This window comes from Bos grunniens, chromosome 13 (assembly GCF_055505025.1).
Source record: "Bos grunniens cultivar Pamir isolate PY7600 chromosome 13, Bosgru_T2T1.0, whole genome shotgun sequence".
NCBI lineage: Eukaryota > Metazoa > Chordata > Mammalia > Artiodactyla > Bovidae > Bos > Bos grunniens.
In genome coordinates this window covers 46,383,525-46,406,859 of record NC_141177.1, presented here as the reverse complement: position 1 = coordinate 46,406,859, position 23,335 = coordinate 46,383,525, and the positions used below count along the sequence as shown (strand labels likewise).

At 39.4% G+C, this 23,335-nt stretch overlaps 1 protein-coding gene across 13 annotated transcripts in view; it reads right to left on the bottom strand.

The window, feature by feature from the left end:
* LOC147360921 (ankyrin repeat domain-containing protein 26-like) overlaps window positions 1–23,335 on the bottom strand; it is a 61,466-nt gene that overhangs the window by 36,210 nt on the left and 1,921 nt on the right. For 6 of the 13 annotated variants that reach the window (XM_086333840.1, XM_086333846.1, XM_086333843.1 and 3 more), the window contains exons 2-7: window positions 19,204–19,273; window positions 14,225–14,354; window positions 13,861–13,922; window positions 12,587–12,683; window positions 6,859–6,887; window positions 6,691–6,763 (exon numbers count right to left, since the gene is read on the bottom strand). In XM_086333840.1, the coding sequence (XP_086189966.1) occupies window positions 6,691–6,763; window positions 6,859–6,887; window positions 12,587–12,683; window positions 13,861–13,922; window positions 14,225–14,354; window positions 19,204–19,273 (461 nt within the window). Of the gene's footprint in view, window positions 1–6,690; window positions 6,764–6,858; window positions 6,888–12,586; window positions 12,684–13,860; window positions 13,923–14,224; window positions 14,355–19,203; window positions 19,274–23,335 lie in introns of those variants that run through there. The other 7 variants (XM_086333849.1, XM_086333850.1, XM_086333852.1 and 4 more) reach the window with 4 other exon arrangements.

The window sequence follows — 23,335 nt, the reverse complement described above, 5'->3', positions numbered from 1 at the left end:
TAGATTTTCCTAGTGATAGATAAACATCTGAACTGTAAATTATTTCTTCACATGTCTATCCCCTTGGCTCCTAGACTACACAGGAGAAGCTCTTAAAAATCATGTGGGTATAGATTTTCCTTTTTTCCCACTTGTTATTTTACTTAAGGATAATTGTGTCACAGAATTTTGTTGTTTTCTGTCAAACCTCAACATGAATCAGCCATAGGTATACATGTATCCCCTCCCTTTTGAACCTCCTTTCCATCTCCCTCCCCATCCCACCCCTCTAGGTTGATACAGAGACCCTGTGTTTCTTATTCAGTAATTATTTCTCAGGTTTCTGCTCAGTACTAGACCCTGTAGTTTAAGGAAAAATGTAGATAAAAGGTGTCAGGGATGGCTTTTCTAGAGATAATGCCTGAGCACAGACTTACACAGTTCAAGGGCACAGAGGGCAGGAGGGGGAGAGCACTTAAGGCTGGAGCAAGACGGGAAGAGAAGCACACGCAGGACAGGGTAGATACTTGTCCGAAGTAAAGGGACAGGGGCTGATGGAGATCTTGGCATCCGGTCCCATCACTTTGTGGCAAAGAGATTGGGAAACAACGAAACAGGGACAGACTTTATTTTCCTGGGCTCCAAAATCAATGCAGATGATGACTGCAGTCATGAAATTAGAGGATGCCTGCTTCTTTGAAGAAAAGATATGACAAACTTAGACAGAGTATTAAAAAAGAGACATTACTTTCCTGACAAAGGCCCGTCTAGTTAAAGCTAGTAGTCCTGTACGGACTACTTTTCTGGTAGTCATGTATGGATGTGAGAGTTGGACCAAAAAGAAGACTGAGCACCAAAGAACGGATGTTTTTCAACTGTAGTGTTGGAAAAGGCTCTTGAGAGTCCAAGGGTCTCTCTGTAAGGAGATCAAACCAGTCAATCCTAAACAAAATCAGTTCTGACTATTCATTGGAAGGACTGACGCTGATGCTGAAGCTCCAGTACTTTGGCCACCAGATTCAAAGAACTGACTCATTAGAAAAGACCCTGATGATGGGAAAGATTGAAGTCAGGTGGAAAAGGGAATGACAGAGGATGAGATGGTTGCATGACATCACTGACTCCATGAACGTGAGTTGAGCAAGCTCTGGGAGATGGTGAAGGACACAGAAGCCTGGTGTGCTGTAGTCCACAGGGTTGCATGGAATCAGACACGACTGAGCAACTGACCAACAACAACAGGGAGAGGTGAGCAGGGCATCAACAGCAGTTGGTGGGCATCAGTGGTGCTTTAAGAGGTCTAGACACCAATATGATTTAGAGTGCTTCATGGTCACCTGTGCTTTTGAGATTGGTGACTCTAAATGCTATGGGAGGGATGAATTTGAAGGGTATACAAATAACTGGAGAAAGACAAATCTGAAGGCATTAATACTGAGGAAAAAAAGGTGATGCAGGCCTGAACTGAGGGAGTGTTTACAGAAATATTTTAGGATATAAAACTTTCAGGGTACAGTATAGATAAATTTTTAAGAAACCAATAAATGTACAAATCCAGGGACTCCAAAAGAGTAGATTCTGCTTGTTATTTTATAAAAGGTATCGAGTGAGAAGGGAAATGATCAACATGAACTGACTGAATTTGCTTCTATTTATTTCATAGTTTTCCTATTTCACATTGTCCAGTGTTGAAGGGACTCGTGTAGGTGTTTTATTTGAATTTGCTTTTCCTGACCTACCAAGCTCATGGAGAAACAGGAGCAAATGACTCAGTTGTATAGATTAAAAGAAGAAAAAGACAAACACTTTGAGTTTAGAGCTTGTAGTCACTATTCTAGGAGATAACTGAGAATCTTCTGTAAATGCAAAGGTGAGGATAGAAAAGAAAAAAGTACAGGAGTGAAAAAAGAAACTGTATGATTTCTTACTATAGCCCTGACCATACGACTGTTTAAAGGTGCTAAATTAATTAGTATTTATGGACAACACATTATTAGATGTGGTTACTCAATAGATTTGGCATTCTAGTAGAGTCAGAATTGACTTTATATATACTGCTTTTAAATAAAACAGCACTCCTTTATACCAGCATCCCTTGTGAACTCTTAATTCATTACAAATAATAAAACAAGTTGATATACTCTGTGGACACAGCTGAGAAGGAGGTACTATGTTGCACATTTCCCATGACCCCATTACCACTGGCAAAGCCAATTCCAAAATATATGAAGTCAGAGAAGACACGAGAAATATTTTAGTATTTGGTATCAGAGTTGCTTTTGCAGTTATACTGATATAATCATAACTAATACTTATGAATTGACAGCTATATAAAAATATTGCTATGAAGTCGCATTTTGAGAAGGCAATCTCTAGATGTCTACCTAGTTTCCCAACTAGTCCCAGAAATAGCATAGCTGATATTCAGCTGATAGCATCAGCTGAATAGCATCGCTGATTCAATGGATATGAACTCGGGCAAACTCCGGGAGATGGTGAGGCACAAGGAGGCCTAGAGTGCTGCCGTGCAATGGGTCACAAAGAGTTGGACCTGATTTAGTGACTGAACACTACCACCGACAACAACTTCTTTAATTACAATGAGACAGTCTTTCCTCAAATTATCAATATCTTTAGAACTGATTTTTTAAGCCTTAGATAGACATCATAAACTTACATAAGAAATGAGTCTTGTGGGTGACTAATTGTTTCCATGTGAAAATAGGATAAGTCTAGGACCACACTGGATCCAAACAGCACAGAGTGCCATGAGGCAAGAATGAATACAACACAGAAATATTTGCTTTAGAAAAAGGAATTGTCAGGTCTAAATTACTTAAGAGAAATCAAAGAAACAAGCAAGAAATGTAAAAGTGAAACTTTAAACTCCGTGTCAACACAAGGGCCCCTTTATCGTTTCACATCCAACCAGGTCAATGGTTTAAAATGGTGGTTCTGAAGTGTGACCTAAGAATCCCTGAAGTCCAGAGATCCACTGGGCCAGGGGGTCCAAGAGGTCAAAACTATTTTCACAACTCTAAACATTAGTTCCATTCTCATTCTTTCTGAGTGCACAGTGGAGTTCTTCAGAGATATTTTAAGACTCAGTGAAGTAAAATGGAGTGGTTTGTGGTTTAGTCCTAAGTTGGGTCTGACTCTCGTGACCCCACGGACTGTAGCTCGCCAGGCTCCTCTGGCGATAGGATTTTCCAAGCAAGAGTGCTGGAGTGGGTTGCCATTTCCCTCTTCAGGAGATATTCCTGACCCAGGTGTCAAATCTCAATCTCCTGCACTACAGGCAGATTCTTTGCCGACTGAGCTACCAGCGAAGCACCCAAATGGGACTGGAATGGGTGAATTTAACTCAGATGACCATTGTATCTAGTACTGTGGGCAAGAATCCATTAGAAGAAATGGTGTAGCCATCACAGTCAACAAGAGTCTGAAACAGTACTTGGATGCAATCTCAAAAATATTCGTTTCCACGGCAAACCATTCAATATCACGGTAATCCAAGTCTATGCCCCGATCAGTTATGTTGAAGAGGCTGAAGTTGAACGGTTCTATGATGACCTACAAGACTTTCTAGAACTAACACCCAAAAAAGATGTTCTTTTCATTATAGAGGACTGGAATGCAAATGTAGGAAGTCACGAGATACCTGGAATAACAGGCAAATTTGGCCTTGGAGTACAGAATGAAGCAGGACAAAGGTGAACAGAGCTTTGCCAAGAGAACGTACTGGTCATAGCAAACACCCTCTTCCAACAACACAAGAGAAGACTCTACACATGGATATCACCAGATGGTCAATGATGAAATCAGATTGATTCTATTTTTTGCAGTCAAAGATGCAGAAGCTCTATACAGTCAGCAAAAACAAGACTGGAAGCTGACTGCAGCTCAGATCCTGAACTTCTTATTGCCAGCTTCAGACTTAAATTGAAGAAAAGTAGGGAAAACCACTAGACCATTCAGGTATGACCTAAATCAAATCCCTTAGGATGATACAGTGGAACTGACAAATAGATTCAAGGGAGTAGATTTGATAGAGTGCCTGAAGAACTATGGGCAGAGATTCGTGACATTGATCAAGCATATTTCCAGGAATAAGAAATGCAAAAATGCAAAATGGTTGTCTGAGGAGACCTTACAAATATCTGAGAAAAGAAGAGAAGCTAAAGGCAAAGGAGAAAAAGAAAGATATACCCATTTGAATGCAGAGTTCCAAAGAATAGCAAGGAGAGATAAGAAAGTCTTCTTCAGTGATCAATGCAAAGAAATAGAGGGAAACAATAGAATGGGAAAGAATAGAGATCTCCTCAAGAAAGTAAGATATACCAAGGGAACATTTCATGCAAAAATGGGCACAATAAAGAACAGAAATGGTATGGACCTAACAGATGCATAAGATATTCAGAAGAGGTGGTAAGAACACACAAAAGAACTGTACAGAAAAGATCTTCATGACCCAGATAAGCATGATGGTGTGATCCCTCACTTAGAGCCAGATATCCTGGGATGTGAAGTCAAGTGGGCCTTAGGAAGCATCACTACGAACAAAGCTAGTAGAGGTGATGGAATTCCAGTTGAGCTATTTTCAAATTCTAAATGATGATGCTGTGAAAGTGCTGCACTCAATATGCCAGCAAATCTGGAAAACTCAGTAGTGGCCACAGGACTGGAAATGGTCAGTATTCATTTCAATCCCAATGAAAGGCAATGCCTAAGACTGTTCAAACTACCACACAATTGCACTCATTTTACACGTTAGCAAAGTAATACTCAAAATTCTCCAGGCTGGGCTTCAACAGTACATGAAACATGAACTTCCAGATATTCAAGCCAGATTTAGAAAAGGCAAAGGAACCAAGATCAAATTACCAACATCCATTATCATCACAAAAGCAAGAGAGTTCCAGAAAAACATCTACTTCTGCTTTATTGATCACCCCAAAGCTTTTAATTGTGTGGATCACAACAAACTGGAAAATTCTTAAAGAGATGGGAATACCAGACCACCTGACTGGCCTCCTGAGAAATCTGTATGCAGGTCAAGAAGCAACAGTTAGAACTGGACATGGAACAACAGACTGATTCCAAATAGGGAAAGGAGTATGTCAAGGCTGTATATTGTCACCCTGCTTATTTAGCTTATATGCAGAGTACATCATGCGAAATGCCAGGCTAGATAAAGCACAAGCTGAAATCAAGATAGCCAGGAGAAATATCAATAACCATAAATAAGCAGATGACACCACCCTTACGGTAGAAATCAAAGAAGAACTTAAGAGCCTTTTGATGAAAGTGAAAGAAGAGAGTGAAAAAGTTGGCTTAAATCTCAACATTCAGAAAACTAAGATCATGGCATCTGGTCCCATCTCTTCATGGGAAATAGATGGGGAAATAGTGGAAACAGTGACAGATTTTATTTTGGGGATCTCCAAAATCACTGCAGAAGGGGACTGCACCCATGAAATTAAAAGACGCTTGCTCCTTGGAAGAAAAGCTATGACCAACCTTGACAGCATATTAAAGAGCAGAGGCATTACTTTGCCAATATCGGTCTGTCTCATCAAAGCTATGGTTTTTCCAGTAGTCCTGTTGGATGTGAGAGTTGGACTGTATACAGAAACCTGCACACTGAGGAATGATGCTTTTGAAATGTGGTGTTGGAGAAGATTCTTGAGAATCCCTTGGACTGCAAAGAGATCCAACCAGTCCATCCTAAGGGAAATCAGTCCTGAATATTCATTGAAAGGACTGATGCTGAAGCTGAAACTCCAATACTATGGCCACCTGATGCGAAGAGCTGACTCACTGGAAAAGACCCTGATGCTGGGAAAAACTGAAGGCAGAAGGAGAAGGGGATGACAGAGGATGAGATGGTTGGATGGCATCACTAATTCGATGGACGTGAGTCTAAGTAAACTCCGGGAGTTGGTGATGGACAGGGAAGCCTGGTGTGCAGCAGTCCATGGGGTTGCAGAGTCAGACATGACTCAGTGACTAAACTGAACTGAACTCCAATATAGTAAACATCAGTACACATAAACAAAAGTTCCTTGGAATTCTCAACAATTTATAAAAGTATAAAAGGATCCTAAAGCAAACAGTTTTCAGAATCACTGTTTTAAAAGATTATGTCTATCAAATATTTATTAAAGTATGATTACTTCCCTTACTTCTAATAATCAAAGACACCACAAACTCACACACACATACACAAACACACACACACACACAGTCTGCTAATCAAAACATCTGATTGGCCTACTTTCATCTGTGTAACAGCACTATAATGAAATAATTATAAGCTGAAATATAACTGACATAGTAGCTAGTGAAGTTTTACTCTAGGGAAAGTTCAGAGTTCAAACAAGCATTTTTGGACATTGAAAAAATCTTAAAAGTCTAATATTTAATCTCTGAGAATTCCTGAGAAGTATAGAGATTCCAAACTGAGAACTTCAGGGTATTGAAACATATACAGAAACATCTTGTGTTCAAGCTTACATTTTAAAAATTTCTTTTTCTTATGCTTGTAAATATCTTTTGTTTCAAAGCACAGGTATCAACAATAACATTTGCCTTATTTATGTTAAATTCTTAAATTAAATTTGCAAAAATAAGTTAGAACTTTGAAGACTGAGCATTTCAAATATTTCAGTGTCGCTCTTTCCAGAGTTAACTGTGTACTGAAAAATTTACCTGAACCGGATGTTTGTAAATCCTTCATTCTGACTGTTTTATTAGGAACATAATCTTTCATTCTGACTGCAGGCTGAATGGGGTTTGGAAACAAGTTGATTACTAAATAATGCACATATGAATCAATCCACAGTTCATAATTCAAGATAAAATCATAAACATTTTTACCTTCATGTTATAATATTTCTCAGGAGAATCTAAAAGGGAAAAGGGACATAGAGTTAATTACACGTAAATATGAAAGCCAGCTGCATATTCATGCAGAGTTAGTACTGAGCAGAATCCTTGCCTTTGCACTGAATACATTCGGTTTTAGTGTCTTGTTTTTAGGGGGATCTTAGGACACTGGTAAGACAGACTTATGAATCCGCTAAAGATAGTGAAGAAAAAATAGGAATCAGTTCAGTTCAGTTCAGTCGCTCAGTCGTGTCCGACTCTTTGCGACTCCATGAATTGCAGCACGCCAGGCCTCCCTGTCCAACACCAACTCCCGGAGTTCACCCAGACTCACTTCCATCGAGTCAGTGATGCCATCCAGCCATCTCATCCTCTGTCGTCCCCTTCTCCTCCTGCCCCCAATCCCTCCCAGCATCAGAGTCTTTTCCAATGAGTCAACTCTTTGCATGGGGTGGCCAGGTACTGGAGTTTCAGCTTTAGCATCATTCCTTCCAAAGAAATCCCAGGCTGATCTCCTTCAGAATGGACTGGTTGGATCTCCTTGCAGTCCAAGGGACTCTCAAGAGTCTTCTCCAACACCACACTTCAAAAGCATCAATTCTTCGGTGCTCAGCCTTCTTCACAGTCCAACTTTCACATGCATACATGATCACAGGAAATACCATAGCCTTGACTAGATGAATCTTTGTTGGCAAAGTAATGTCTCTGCTTTTGAATATGCTATCTAGGTTGGTCATAACTTTCCTTCCAAGGAGTAAGCATCTTTTAGTTTCATGGCTGCAGTCACCATCTGCAGTGATTTTGGAGCCCCCAAAAATAAAGTCTGACACTGTTTCCCCATCTATTTGCCATGAACTGATGGGACTGGATGCCATGATCTTCGTTTTCTGAACGTTGAGCTTTAAGCCAACTTTTTCACTCTCCTCTTTCACTTTCATCAAGAGGGTTTTTAGTTCCTCTTCACTTTCTGCCATAAGGGTGGTGTCATCTGCATATCTGAGGTTATTGATATTTCTCCTGGCAATCTTGATTCCAGCTTGTGTTTCTTCCAGTCCAGCATTTCTCATGATGTACTCTGCATATAAGTTAAATAAGCAGGATGAGAATATACAGCCTTGACGAACTCCTTTTCCTATTTGGAACCAGTCTGTTGTTCCATGTCCAGTTCTAACTGTTGCTTCCTGACCTGCATACAGATTTCTCAAGAGGCAGGTCAGGTGGTCTGGTATTCTCATCTCTTTCAGAATTTTCCACAGTTTATTGTGATCCACACAGTTAAAGGCTTTGGCATAGTCAATAAAGCAGAAATAGATGTTTTTCTGGAACTCTCTTGCTTTTTTGAAGATCCAGCGGATGTTGGCAATTTGATCTCTGGTTCCTCTGCCTTTTCTAAAACCAGCTTGAACATCAGGAAGTTCACAGTTCACACATTGCTGAAGCCTGGCTTGGAGAATTTTGAGCATTACTTTACTCGCATGTGAGATGAGTGCAATTGTGCGGTAGTTTGAGCATTCTTTGGCATTGCCTTTCTTTGGGATTGGAATGAAAACTGATCTTTTCCAGTCCTGTGGGAAGACCAACCCGATGTCCAAGGAGCACTGGCTGTGTGGGCGCAGGAGGGCCTAGAGGAGCTATTCCACGCTGAAGGTCAGGAAGGGCGGCAGTGAGGAGATACCCCTCATCCAAGGTAAGGAGCAGCGGCTGCACTTTGCTGGAACAGCCGTGAAGAGATACCCCACACCCAAGGTAAGAGAAACCCAAGTAAGATGGTAGGTGTTGTAAGAGGGCATTAGAGGGCAGACACACTGAAACTATACTCATAGAAAACTAGTCAATCTAATCACACTAGGACCACAGCCTTGTCTAACTCAATGAAACTAAGCCATGTCTGTGGGGCAACCCAAGATGGGCGGATCATGGTGGAGAGGTCTGACAGAATGTGGTCCACTGGAGAAGGGAATGGCAAACCACTTCAGTATTCTTGCCTTGAGAACCCCATGAACAGTATGAAAAGGCAAAATGATAGGATACTGAAAGAGGATGTCCCCAGGTCAGTAGGTACCCAATATGCTACTGGAGATCAGTGGAGAAATAACTCCAGAAAGAATGAAGGGATGGAGCCAAAGCAAAAAGAATACCCAGCTGTGGATGTGACTGGTGATAGAAGCAAGGTCCGATGCTGTAAAGAGCAATATTGCATAGGAACCTGGAATGTCAGGTCCATGAATCAAGGCAAATTGGAAGTGGTCAAACAAGAGATGGCAAGAGTGAATGTCGACATTCTAGGAATCAGCGAACTCAAATGGACTGGAATGGGTGAATTTAACTCAGACAACCATTATATCTACTACTGCGGACAGGAATCCCTCAGAAGAAATGGAGTAGCCATCATGGTCAACAAAAGAGTCCGAAATGCAGTACTTGGATGCAATCTCAAAAACGACAGAATGATCTCTGTTCGTTTCCAAGGCAAACCATTCAATATCACAGTAATCCAAGTCTATGCCCCAACTAGTAATGCTGAAGAAGCTGAAATTGAACAGTACTATGAAGACCTACAAGGCCTTTTAGAACTAACACCCAAAAAAGATGTCCTTTTCATTATAGGGGACTGGAATGCAAAAGTAGGAAGTCAAGAAATACCTGGAGTAACAGGCAAATTTGGCCTTGGAATACAGAATGAAGCAGGGCAAAGACTAATAGAGTTTTGCCAAGAAAATGCACTGGTCTTCCAACAACACAAGAGAAGACTCTACACATGGACATCACCAGATGGTCAACACTGAAATCAGATTGATCATATTCTTTGCAGCCAAAGATGGAGAAGCTCTATACAGTCAGCAAAAACAAGACTGGGAGCTGACTGTGGCTCAGACCATGAACTCCTTATTGCCAAATTCAGACTTAAATTGAAGAAAGTAGGGAAAACCACTAGACCATTCAGGTATGACCTAAATCAAATCCCTTATGATTATACAGTGGAAGTGAGAAATAGATTTAAGGGCCTAGATCTGATAGATAGAGTGCCTGATGAACTATGGAATGAGGTTCGTGACATTGTACAGAAGACAGGGATCAAGACGAACCCCATGGAAAAGAAATGCAAAAAAGAAAAAAAAATAGGAATACAGGTTTGCCAAAACATGCAGTTAATAACATTACGTTTTCAATGGCTTTATAAAATGTCGAAGTGCACATAGACCAATGTGAACATATTGACTGGTGAGGAGAAAATGGATCTTAATCAGAGGAGCAAATCATGAACCCAAGAAGATAAATGTTAAAGCTGATGGTAAAATGCAACAGCATATCTTGAATGCAACACAGCAGTTATCATTTGCACCATTATATTACAAGTATTTGTCATGTTCTTCGATCTGTCCAGTCATTTAAGAAGTGCACAGTTGGGGTGACAGTTCACTAAAATGTATAATTCATTTCTCATCAGAGACAGAATAATGAACAGATTAGTCTGGATATACACTTGTAGAAAATGACTCATAAAAATATTCATTTTTTTTTCCCACATCCATGTGGGGTACTGGTTTGCCCACAATGTCTTGGCTCCTCTAGTTTAGCCATCTTAAAGTTTCTCGATCCACTCATACAAGAAGGTATATAAGACACATCTAGGAAATAATGTATAATAAATTCTCAATATTGAAATACAATTATCAAAAAGGAAATAATACATTTAATTGCCAAAGAATTATTAGAAATTAAAAATTTGCATGTTTCAAAATCAGTGTAGTATTTATTAAAAGTATTTCTAGCATTTAGGGAATGAACCCGATTAATCTGGCTTCAAAACTTAGTTTGGTTTGGTACTACACGCTAATGCTTCAAAGGATTTCTATGAAACAACTTTCAAAAAATCAGCTATGTTTAAAAAAAACGAATCTATGGTTCCTTTTTCAAATTAATCTAATTTGAATAACAAATACTGGTACAACATTTGTCTTTGATGCCTGAGTGGCTGCGATTTCTCCCACTTCGAACACCCCCTCCAACCTCCAGGATTCTCTGGAGCAACAATGATCTTATCTCTTTTCCCTGTAAATACCCTGAAGCCATCTAGAAGAAGTTCTATCGAGTGTCCTCATCAACTCCAAACTCACCTCCCTAAGGCCTTACTTTCCTCCCTTTGTCCTTTCACTAGATTCTCTCCTCTCCAAACGGTAATCTCTGGATCTGTGGTCTTAAATCTTCCCCCTTTACATCCTTTCTATGGATCATCCCTACCATTTCTTTCTCCCTTTTTGCTTAGCAATGGTATTTTACACCTATTAACTGCTACTTCAACTCTTTGTTTCCCTCTGGTTGTGGACATGCTCAGAAAGAAAAACAGAATAATGCTTTTCCTTGATCCTGTTATGTCCTCCACTATCCAAAGCTCTTCTTCCAGATTTCTCTAAATGCAAGGCTACACCCTTGCTACTCTGAGAGCTTGTTAGAAATGCAGATTCTCAGGCCTCCTGCTCAGCATGTGTACTTCACACGTGGCCCCCAAGTTACTAATTAAAATTCGAGGAACTCTGGTCTATAAGGAGTCTGCTTCTACATTCAGTTCGGTTCAGTTCAGTTGCTCAGTCGTGTTCGACTCTTTGCGACCCCATGAATTGCAGCATGCCAGGCCTCCCTGTCCATCACCAACTCCCGGAGTGCTTCTACACGCATGAAAGCGAGTCCACTGGAAAGTTTCCAACTTCTAATGCAGTTTCAGTTTGCGGGGAAGTGTTAGAGTGAGGAAACAGAGGCTAAGTTTTCAGGAAAGTGAATTAAGTTGAAGTAATACTGCATTAGATACTGAAACTGCATTAGAAGTTGGAAACTTTCCAGTGAACTCGCTTTTATGCTGTGTGTTCCTTGTCTCCCCATCACGCCCCCTGCTCTCTCCTTCTTTCCAGTTCTCTTGTTGTGGCCTATGCGACACCATCCTAGAAAGCAGCATTTCGTATGACATCAGTTTGAAACATCTACAGCTGAGCACCTATGCCTGTGCTCCTCCACAGAGGATAAAGCACAGCTCTGCTGCCGAGACCTCACATCTGAATGTCTTCCTACAGCTCTGCCTGCCAAGACCTCAGTTCTCAATGTCTTCCTAATAACGAGTAAAACAGGAAGAGGGGGAGAACTTTGCTGTTCTTCTCTGACAAGTTTTGGTGCCGGAAGCTCACTTCAAATTCATCGTCCATGTCAAATACTCTCTGTTTATCTAAAGACCTTTATTACTTATTGCCACCTTCCCCCACAAACCCGTGCTTCCTTTTCTTCATTTCCTCCCTGTGCCCCCTCTGCCTCTCTCATCCTTCATTCCCTCTTGTTTCTTATTTCTTGACCTTCCTTAGGGTGTAGAATATCTTGAAACAGAACTAATAATAAATTTTTTCTTTTTTTTGGTCATGTGTCACATGGAATCTTAGTTCCCTGACCAGGGATAGAACCTGCACCCCCTGCACTGGAGAGCCTTAACCAGACAAAGTCTTAAACATTGGACCGTGAAGTAAATCTAATAACTAATAATTTAGCTTCTTAAACTGGATTCTCAATGTAATCTGTGGTTGACACCTGATAAGATATACAGTTGCCCTGCTTTTCTCATCTTTTTTTCTCACTACCCATCCGACAGGTGATTTTCTTTGCTTATTAGAATATATTAGCATTTCCATTTTCAATCAACGTTCTGTCAAATGACTTTTCCGTAAAATACAGTTCTTACCTTCTACTTGTCCGTTTAATGTCTTTTTTCCTCTTTCACCAGCAGTTCTAGATAAATGATCCACATACTTCTGTGGAAGGCTCTCAGAGATACTCTGCTACAATTAATGATAATAATGAGTTGCACAAAAAGTTCCTAATCCCTTTTGAAGGAAATACTGTACTTTTAAAAACTGCCTACTTTTAACCCGGTTAAGACAGGTTTTGCCAAGATCCCACAGTTGCTATGTGACAGAACCAGGATGCTGAATTCAAACATGGTGCTGGATCACCAGGCAGTGGCTGCCTGCATCTAAGAGATCAGGCCCTTCTTATCTCCTTCCATAGCTCCCACCTTCAAACAGGGCATCGTTACTTTATGTTACTTCAAGTACGGATGCCATAAATGTACTCTGCACATGCTACTTAAGCAATCAAAAATGGTTTGCACTTACTAAAACATCACTAAAGCTAACTGCTGTTATTATAACCCCACATATTTATTACTATTTCCCATGCTTTTGCTTCTCTTGAAATGTTCTTTGCAAATCAACCTGACAATCCAAATGTAGTAATACGTTCAAGGTTCACACACTTACTTTTCAACGTCAGTGTGGCAAAAAACCAAAATTCAACCTGTTTCTCTCTGACCCTAACAGTTTTACACATGCACATGTACCAAAGAAACATACATTTGGTTCGGAGATTGGGATTGACACATACACACCACTGTGAGTAAAACAGATAAATAATAAGGCCCTACTGTACAGCACCAGGAGCTCTACTCAATATTCGGTAAAAGCCCATATGGAAAATGAATATAAAAAAGAGTTGATTTATATATATATATATGTATGTATATATATATATGTAACTGATTCACTTTGATGCACACAAGAAACTTACGCAATACTGTATATCAACTGTACTTCAATAAAATTTGAAAGAAGAAAGGAAGGAACAGAGGAAGAAAGAAAGAAACATTTGATCATAGACTGACCTGGAATAATGCTACAGTTTTTAGATAAATGTAACTTCAGAACCCAAACGGATTCCTTAGGACTTCTAAGCCTTGGTTTCTGTACAACACTGATTTCATTAGGTGAATCTTGCAAATGAACAAAAGTGTACTATTTGGTAGTATTTAGCACAGAATTATTTTATTCAATACAGGTTTAAAAAAAGAACCAAGTTTTGATGGGGAAATGTAAAGGTGAGAAAGTCATAGCATCTCTTGCTTTTATGTTCTTACATCACTCAGTGCTTACATTTCAAAATAATAATAGAAGACAATACCTTAGAATCCCAAGGTGATTCTATATCTTCCTCTTCTCCCAATCCTAAGGCTGACAGCATATCTGGAAAATGGTGTCACAGATACATTAATGAGAACATTTACTAACTATGAATTTTAAAGACATATATAAGCCTATCTCTATCCATGAATATTTCAATAAAATAAAGTAGTGGAAAAGAATTTCAGAGAGTTGAAGCATTCTCAGGAAGAAAAGGTTGGTAGTAGGTGGGACAGTTATGAAGAAAGAGAGCAAAAGAAACTTACTTAAAAAGAAATTCATATAATATTTGGATGCATACTCTTCAGATGGTTTTATATTAGCTTTTAAGCATAGAAAAAATTCAAAGAAGTTCACTGACTTACCACGTCTATCATTTTTGTGTGCTCCATCAACAGAAGTCAAACGGTCATGATTTGTTTGCTCTTGGGGAGCCCTGTCAATAATATCAGTATCACTTTCTTCTGCAACAAGTTCTGACTTTGTGGCCCCTTCCTATAAAAACAAGACAAAATAAAACAAAAACCCAACTTTAGAAAACATATTCATTCATTTGGTCATTCACTCAATCAGTAAGATGATAAACATTCACTCTGTCTAGGAAATCATAGACACTGTCCTGGGAGAAGTTAGAAATGTAAAGAAAAGAGTGATTCTGCGTTGTGTTCTAGGTGAGGCAGAGACACATGAAAACAAACAAGAGCAGAAAAGTATCCTTCAACAGCTCTGCAACTGAAGCACACAGAGCACAGGAAAGGCACAAAGGAGAAAGGAGGCAGGTGTACCTGTGAAGCTCAAGGAACGCTGTGATAAAGGGCTGTGTCTCAGAAGACAGAGAGTGCAGAGCCAGGATGTGAGGGGGATTCTAGGAAGGGCGGCCCGAGCAAATGGGTGAGGTGTGAAACAATGTTCACAAGTCATGTAGAAAACTAGAACAGAGTCACTGGGAACCATATAGAGAGACAAAACTGGAGAACCAGGTTCAAATGGGAGAAAGGAAGTGTCATCTTTTTCCTTCACATGTTGGGGATCTACTACACAAGTAAAGGTGTTCAGTTCAGTTCAGTCGCTCCGTCGTGTCCGACTCTTTGCTACCCCATGCTACAGCATGTCAGGCCTCCCTGTCCATCACCAACTCCCAGAGTCCACCCAAACCACGCCCATTGAGTTGGTGATGCCATCCAACCATCTCATCCTCTGTCGTCCCCTTCTCCTCCTGCCCTCAATCTTTCCTAGCATCAGGGTCTTTTCAAATGAGTTAGCTTTTCATATCAGGTGGCCAAAATATTGGAGTTTCAGCTTCAACATCAGTCCTTTCAATGAACACCCAGGATTGATCTCCTTTAGGATGGACTGGTTGGAGCTCCTTGCAGTCCAAGGGACTCTCAAGAGTCTTCTCCAACACCACAGTTCAAAAGCATCAATTCTTCTATGTTCAGCTTTCTTTATAGTCCAACTGTCACATCCATACATGACCACTGGGAAAACCATAGCCTTGACTAGATGGAGCTTTGTTGGCAAAGTAATATCTCTGCTTTTTAATATGCTGTCTAGGTTGGTCATAACTTTCCTTCCAAGGAGTAAGCGTCTTTTAATTTTATGGCTGCAATCACAATCTGCAGTGATTTTGGAGCCCAGAAAAATAAAGTCAGCCACTATTTCCACTGTTTCCCCATCTATTTGCCATGAAGTGATGGGACCAGATGCCATGATCTTAGTTTTATGAATGTTGTGCTTTAAACCAACTTTTTCACTCTCCTCTTTCACTTTCATCAAAAGGCTCTATAGTTCCTCTTCACTTTCTGCCATAAAGGTGGTGTCATCTGCATATCTGAGATTATTGATATTTCTCCCAGCAATCTTGATTCCAGCTTGTGCTTCCTCCAGCCCAGCATTTCTCATGATGTACTCTGCATATAAGTTAAATAAGCAAGGTGACAATATACAGCTTTGATGTACTCCTTTTCCTATTTGAAACCAGTCTGTTGTTCCATGTCCAATTCTAACTGTTGCTTCCTGACCTGCATACAGATTTCTCAAGAGGCAGATCAGGTGCTCTATTCTCATCTCTTTCAGAATTTTCCAACAGTTTAGTGTGATCCACACAGTCAAAGCCTTTGGCATAGTCAATAAAGCAGAAGTAGATGTTTTTCTGGAACTCTCTTGCTTTTTTGATGATCCAGCAGATGTTGCCAGTTTGATCTCTGGTTCCTCTGCCTTTTCTAAAACCTTCTTGAACATTTGGAAGTTCACAGTTCACGTATTGCTGAAGCTGGCTTGGAGAATTTAAAGCATCACTTTACTAGCATGTGAGATGAGTAAAGGTGTTCAGATCAGATCAGATCAGTCGCTCAGTCGTGTCCGACTTTTTGCAACCCCATGAATCGCAGCACGCTAGGCCTCCCTGTCCAACACCAACTCCCGGAATTCACCCAGACTCACGTCCATCGAGTCAATGATGCCATCCAGCCATCTCATCCTCTGTCGTCCCCTTCTCCTCCTGCCCCCAATCCCTCCCAGCATCAGAGTCTTTTCCAATGAGTCAACTCTTCGTGTGAGGTGGCCAAAGTACTGGAGTTTCAGCTTTAGCATCATTCCTTCCAAAGAAATCCCAGGGCTGATCTCCTTCAGAATGGACTGGTTGGATCTCCTTGCAGTCATCACAAATATATTTTATTTTATTTGGTGCCATGCTTTATTCAAATATATTCATATTTACACCAGGAAGTAGTAAATATGACAGGATTTTAAAGACAGCATCATGGAAAAAACAAAAACCTATAAGCAATGCTCCACAGAGAACATTGAGCACCCTACACACTGTACATATATGTATGAAAGTGTAATTAAAAAGCAAATTTGGCTGTAAAAACAGCCAAATAAAGACGGTAAGAGTCATTCTAAAACAAACTGCAGAGTCAAGAGCAAAGAAAAGATTGGCAAGTATATTTTAGAATGATTACTCTGGCAGCAACATAAAGATGAACATCAGGAGAGCAAAACTAGAAAAGAATATTTCAAGATCATAGGTGAGAAATGAATTAGTGTAATAAGATATGAAAAATGTTAAACAGGTAGAAAACACTGAACTTGGTAAGTGACTGGATACAGTAATTTCAAGGAAGGTGGAGTCCAGAGTTTTTCCCGCTGTAGCATTTCAGTGATTCTGTCTGCTATGATGGGGAGGACAGATGACAGGGTTGCTTACAAAAAGGCAGGAAGGAGGGATGCATCAAGGACAATGGCTTCAGTTTGGGGTGTATTAAATGAATTTGAGGCACGCAAGGGGCTCGAAAAGATTTGGATAAATACCATTGGGTTAGAAATAGAGAAACTTTTTCAGGAAAAGCGTATACACTTAGGATAATTATTTGTAAAATATACTAAGCTGGTATAATTAGTATAAACATAGGCAGAATTCTGAACTTTTGAAAATAAAACAATACCAGGGGAAGAAAACTATGAGATTAAAGTTGTCAATTATATATTTCAACATCTGTTTCAAAGATATAAAGCTGTAGTTTCATAAACATATGAAATATTCACTTGTGGGATATTACAATAATAAGCATTTTTAAGTTTAGTGAAAAAATTTAATTGTAAAACACCAATTCAAGATGTGACAAGAAGACTCCTTTTTAAAATTGATCTTAAACGACAAGTTTGAAATTGTAGAAGAGAAATGTTTATGTGAGGATGTAATTATGAATCATTTTAAAGTACTATTATGCTATAAGAAAGAAATAGAAAATCCTATTTGAAAAGAACTCATACAAAATTGGTAGAGAAATCAAAAGCTTTACAGACAAGCAGAAGTTAAGAGAATTTAGCACCACCAAACCAGCCTTGCAACAAATACTCAAGGGACTTACATAGCCAGTAAACACAAGAGAAAGGAAAAGACCTACAAAAACAAACCCAAAACAATTAAGAAAATACCTATAGGAACATACATATCGATAATTACTATAAATGTAAATGGATCAAATGCACCAACCAAAAGACACAGAGTAACTAAATAGATAACGATAACAAAAGCCATATATATGTTGCCTACAAGAGACCCACTTCAGACCTAGAGACACATACACACTGAAGGTAAGGGTGGAAAAAGATATTCCATTCAAATGGAAACCAAAAGATGTGTACTCCTTTCCCGATTTGGAACCAGTGTGTTGTTCCATATCCAGTTCTAACTGTTGCTTCTTGTCCTGTAATCAGATTTCTCAAGAAGCAGGTCAGGTGGTCTGGTATTCCCATCTCTTGAAGAATTTTCTACACTTCGTTGTGATCCACAGAGTCAAATGGTTTGGCACAGTCAATAAAGCAGAAGTAGATGCTTTTCTGGAAATCTGTTGCTTTTTTAATGATCTAGATGATATTGACAATTTGATCTCTGGTTCCTCTGCCTTTTCTAAATCCAGCTTGAGCATCTGGAAGTTCATGGTTCACGTACTACTGAAGCCTGGCTTGAAGAATTTTGAGCATCACTTTGCTAGCATGTGAGATGAATGCAATTATGCGGTAGTTTTAACATTCTTTGGCATTGCCTTTCTTTGGGATTGGAATGAAAATGGACTTTTCCAGTCCTGTGGCCACTGCTCAGGTTTCCAGATTTTCTGGCATATTGAGTGCAGCACTTTCACAGCATCATCTTTTAGGATTAGACATAGCTAAGCTGCAGTTCCATCACCTCCACCTGCTTTGTTCCTAGTGATGCTTCCTAAGGCCCACTTGACTTCACATTCCAGGATGTCTGGCTCTAGGTGAGTGATCACACCATCCTGGTTATCTGGGTCATGAAGATCTTTTTTGTATAGTTCTTCTGTTTATTCTTACCACCTCATCTTAATATATTCTGCTTCTGTTAGGTCCATACCATTTCTGTCCTTTATTGTGCCCATCTTTGCATGAAATGTTCCCATGGTATCTCTAATTTTCTTGAAGAGATCTCTAGTCTTTCCCATTCTATTGATTCCCTCTATTTCTTTCATCACTGAGAAAGGCTTTCTTATCTCTCCTTGCTATTCTTTGGAACTCTGCATTCAAATGGGTATATCTTTCCTTTTCTACTTTGCCTTTTGCTCTCTTCTTTTCTCAGCTATTTGTAAAGCCTCCTCAGACAACCATTTTGCCTTTTTGCATTTCTTTTTCTTAGGGATGGTCTTGATCACTGCCTCCTGTACAATGTCACGAATATCCGTCCATAGTTCTTCAGGCACTCTGTTAATCAGATCTAATCCCTTGAATCTATTTTTCACTTTCATTGTCTAATCATAAGGGTAAATACTATATGAAACTAAATTCAGAGCAGGAAAACTAATTTCACAATGGAACACTTTACCTTGGTTTTAAAATCTAAGACTTCATCATCTGCTGTAGGCCCTAAATCAACACCAGGTTTATTGGGAAACCTTTAAAGCAAAAACATACAATAAAAATGAGTGAGTTCATTTCTTTGAACAACAACAAAACAAGTGAAAGTTTTTTATATATTAAATGAACTTTCTTGACATGAATAAAATTTGGCCTGTTTTAAAACAGCTTTTTTTTTAAAAAAAGATTTTTTGATGTGGACCAGTTTTAAAGTCTTTATTGAATTTGTTCCAATGGTGCTTCTATGTTCTGTTTTGGCTGTCTGTCCCCGAGGCATGTGAGATCTTGGCTTCCCTGAATGAATATCAAACCCACACTGCCTACACTGAAAGAAGTCTTATTAACCATCTTAACCACTGCAGCCCCAGGAAAGTCTCCAAAAAAGTTTTTAATTACCTATTTCTGCTTCCATCTCTCCCAACCTATGAAATATCCAGTTAACACTCATTCTTAGTTTCCATAACAGAGGGTGACAGCCTAAAAATAATCTGTTTTCACCAAAAGTTCTAATAGCTGAACAGAAAATCCAATTGATGGATTGAAATAATTTTTTTTGCCCAAATTGGAATAAACCTGATGACTTAAAACAAAGTGGAAGAATAGGCTTTTCCTTCTCCATTGTCTGTTCCCAGTTCAGAGACTAATCTGAGTCTGTCCAAAAGGGGAGTCTAGGTCCGTCAGCAGGGAAACCACTTATTGAGAAGGCACCAGTTCTCTCCTTTACTCTAAAAGAGAATACATGGGGTTTCCCTACAATGTCAAAACTTAAAATGTAGACAAGTCAAAGAACTAATTTATATCTATCTTTAACTTATGTGCTATATGGGTACTTCTCAGTCTCTGCTGAGGGACATAGGAGTAGACGTGGGAGCCAGGAATGCCAACTGTCAAACCACAGGTCAACTCATTTTAACGGCGGAATCACAGGTCAATTCATTAACCTCCTGAAACCAGAGTTGCCTAACATGGACGGAGGAGCCTGGTGGGCTGCAGTCCATGGGGTAGCTAGAGTCGGACACGACTGAGCGACTTCACTTTCAGTTTTCACTTTCATGCATTGGAGAAGGAAATGGCAACCCACTCCAGTGTTCTTGCCTGGAGAATCCCAGAGACGGGGGAGCCTGGTTGGCTGCCATCTATGGGGTTGCACAGAGTCGGGCATGACTGAAGCGAGTTAGTAGCAGCAGCAGCAGGACACAGCTACTTTACAAAGCTGCTGTGATGAATCTATGAGGTCACAAAGAAGCACGTAATGCAGTGTCTAACCCAGAGTAGAATGCTCAACAAACATTAGTTTCTCTTCTCCATGTTCCCTTAGTTAAACATATAATTTAAAACATCCTAAAAATCCTACCTGCTTAAAGAGTCTTCTTCAGAACTCTCATCCAATATTAAAGAAAAAAGCAAGATGCATTTTAAATCAACAAAAGAAAAATACAGAATATTAAAACCTCAAGACTGATGCTTGATTTAAAAGTATTCCTTTCAAACCACACCTGGAGGCCACACTAGAGGGAACAGTGATTGTACTATACTTGTAGGTTACTAATGCCTAAGAACCACTCCTCCCCTTTATAGTCATCAAATGCAAAACAAAAACACAAAGAAAGAACTGCTATTTACAATGACCATAATCCTAACCAAACTCCAGGAGACTGACAGAAAATGATATTAGACCATTGATAGAATCAGTACTATAAACTGACAGTAGCACACTTAAACAGCACAGTATTTCTGGACTTCCATTGCCTGGAGCAGTGAACAGAGACTATAGGTGTCTTTTGGGGACATGACAACTTCTCTGACTCTTCAGTTCACAATGAAAACGCCTGATCACAGGGAAGCTTGGTCTACAGGCATTGAACTTGAGAGCATGGTAAAATATAGGAAGCAAAGTCTTCTCTTCTTGGCCCTCTTTCCAAGGGCAAGAGAAGTATGAAAGATGTAGTGATTCCAGGTTTAGAAAGGATAATCTCTTGAAAGGGAGGCGGGAGAGGGCAAACAGGTAAAGGAAGTCAACTCGGTTGTGAGAATGGGGACTGGAATTGTAGTGGTGAGCATGCAGTAGGGTACACAGAAGCTGAACTTTTAAAAAATGTCTAAATACTTACATATATATATATACATACATACACACACACTAATACGCTTAAAAAGAATCTCTTGAGATTCTCTCCTTCCATTGCTCAAGAGTATCTGGACCACATAGAGCAGGATGGTCCAAAGAGTGCTGTGTACTAGTGAGGGATATCATTATATCAATCCTCCCCATTATATGGCAAATGTTTATAGAAATCATGCTTTTTCAGCTTGGAAGTCATACATCATCACATTTTAAGCTGATGAACAAGGGGAGGGAGGGAAGGATGGAGGGAGCCATGGACTCTGGTGCCTTTGGACAACATTTCCCAGGGGTCGTCATGATCTGATGCTGGAGGGGTGACTCACATTCAGTGACTCCAGGGGAGAAGAGCACTGCAAGCTTGAGCCTGGAGAGCAGGGGCAGTGATTTTTAAATGTTTGCACCCTGTGACATCAGAACAATGCTTAGTACATAAGAGACTCTTGAAAGTTATCTGTTTAGTGAACAAGTGAACAACTAAATAGGCATGTTTTCTTTGAAAATGTTGTTTAGAAAAATACAGAAATTAACCAGAGACAACTCTTTTCTATTTTGAATGTATTGAAGACCAAGACTCTGTCATCTCTGTATTACCTCTGACTAATGTATTAAACCAACCTACAGTTCTTTGATAGATGTTTTTGTTGTTCAGTTACCAAGTCGTGTCTGACTCTTGCAACCCCATGGACTGCATCTCACCAGGCTCTTCTGCCAATGGGATTTCCCAGGCAAAAGTACTGGAGTGGATTGCTGTTTCCTTCTCCAGGGGATCTTACCGACACAGGGATCAAACCATATCTCCTGCATTGGCAGGTGGATTCTTTACTAGTGAGCCATCTGGGAAGCCCCCTTTGATTAGACAGAGGTCTACTCAGTTAAAGGTATCCTCAGACACCCTGTGCAATGTGCCACATTGAGCAGGCCTAATGCTGTTTTTGTTAATCCGAAGTATTTTTTGTGCTTTTAGTAGAACCTGCAGAGTCCCAAGTTGATCTATTTGAATATCTATTATGATAATCTTTTAACTGATGGCAAGAGAACATCTTGTTCTTACAAAACTATACTGTCATAACAATTATCTAACACACAGAAGAAAACATCTGGTCCTAATGAAGTCAACCTACCTCACTCTCTTTGGATCTGTAAGGATGAAGTTGCTAATAGAGACCTGCTTGGTACACAATAGGCAAAACAACTGGCTCTCAACCAGGCATTGCTTTTCCGCCTTCTGTACTGTTCGTAGGTATCTTTCAGAAATAATCTCTCACTATTATGCTGCACACTGGCTCTGCTTTGCAGTTCTTTTGTTTATCATTTCTTATCCTACCAGGAAGGGATTATTCAGGTTCTCAGTTTTAATGATGGTAACTATTTTAGTGAGACTAATCACTACACAGTAACTACTAACTATTCATTCACTAAATGCAAACTATTTCTAAAAATGAATGTTCAGTTTCATAAGAAGTCCAATTTGATATATGACTATAGATGAAATATACATCATACTAAGTTAAAAATTTTTTTTCTTATTTACACAAAGATCTAATATAGGACTTTAGGGGCCATATTAAATACATGGATTTCTTTTCAGACAATACTGTCTTTGATGTTAAATCACCTATAATTAACCTCTTAAATAATTATGAATACTAGACTATTAAAAAAGTAATTTAGAAAATAAAACACATATGCAATTTACACCAATTTTTTCATAGTTCTTTCATCATTGAAACTTCCTCACTCCTACTTTATCTATGGTAGAATCACCAAGAGTTATTAGGTATCAGATGATGTACCTGGGTTGCTATTTTCAGGAGAAGTTTCAGGTCTCTTTTCTTTATATTCAGAAATCAGTTGGCGAATGCTATGTATTAAAATTGTGATAAATAATATTTTAACACTAATATGAAAAACAACTACCAAATTCTTAGATCATTTCAGATAAAGTTGTCAGAAGATATAAATCTTCAAAAAAAAT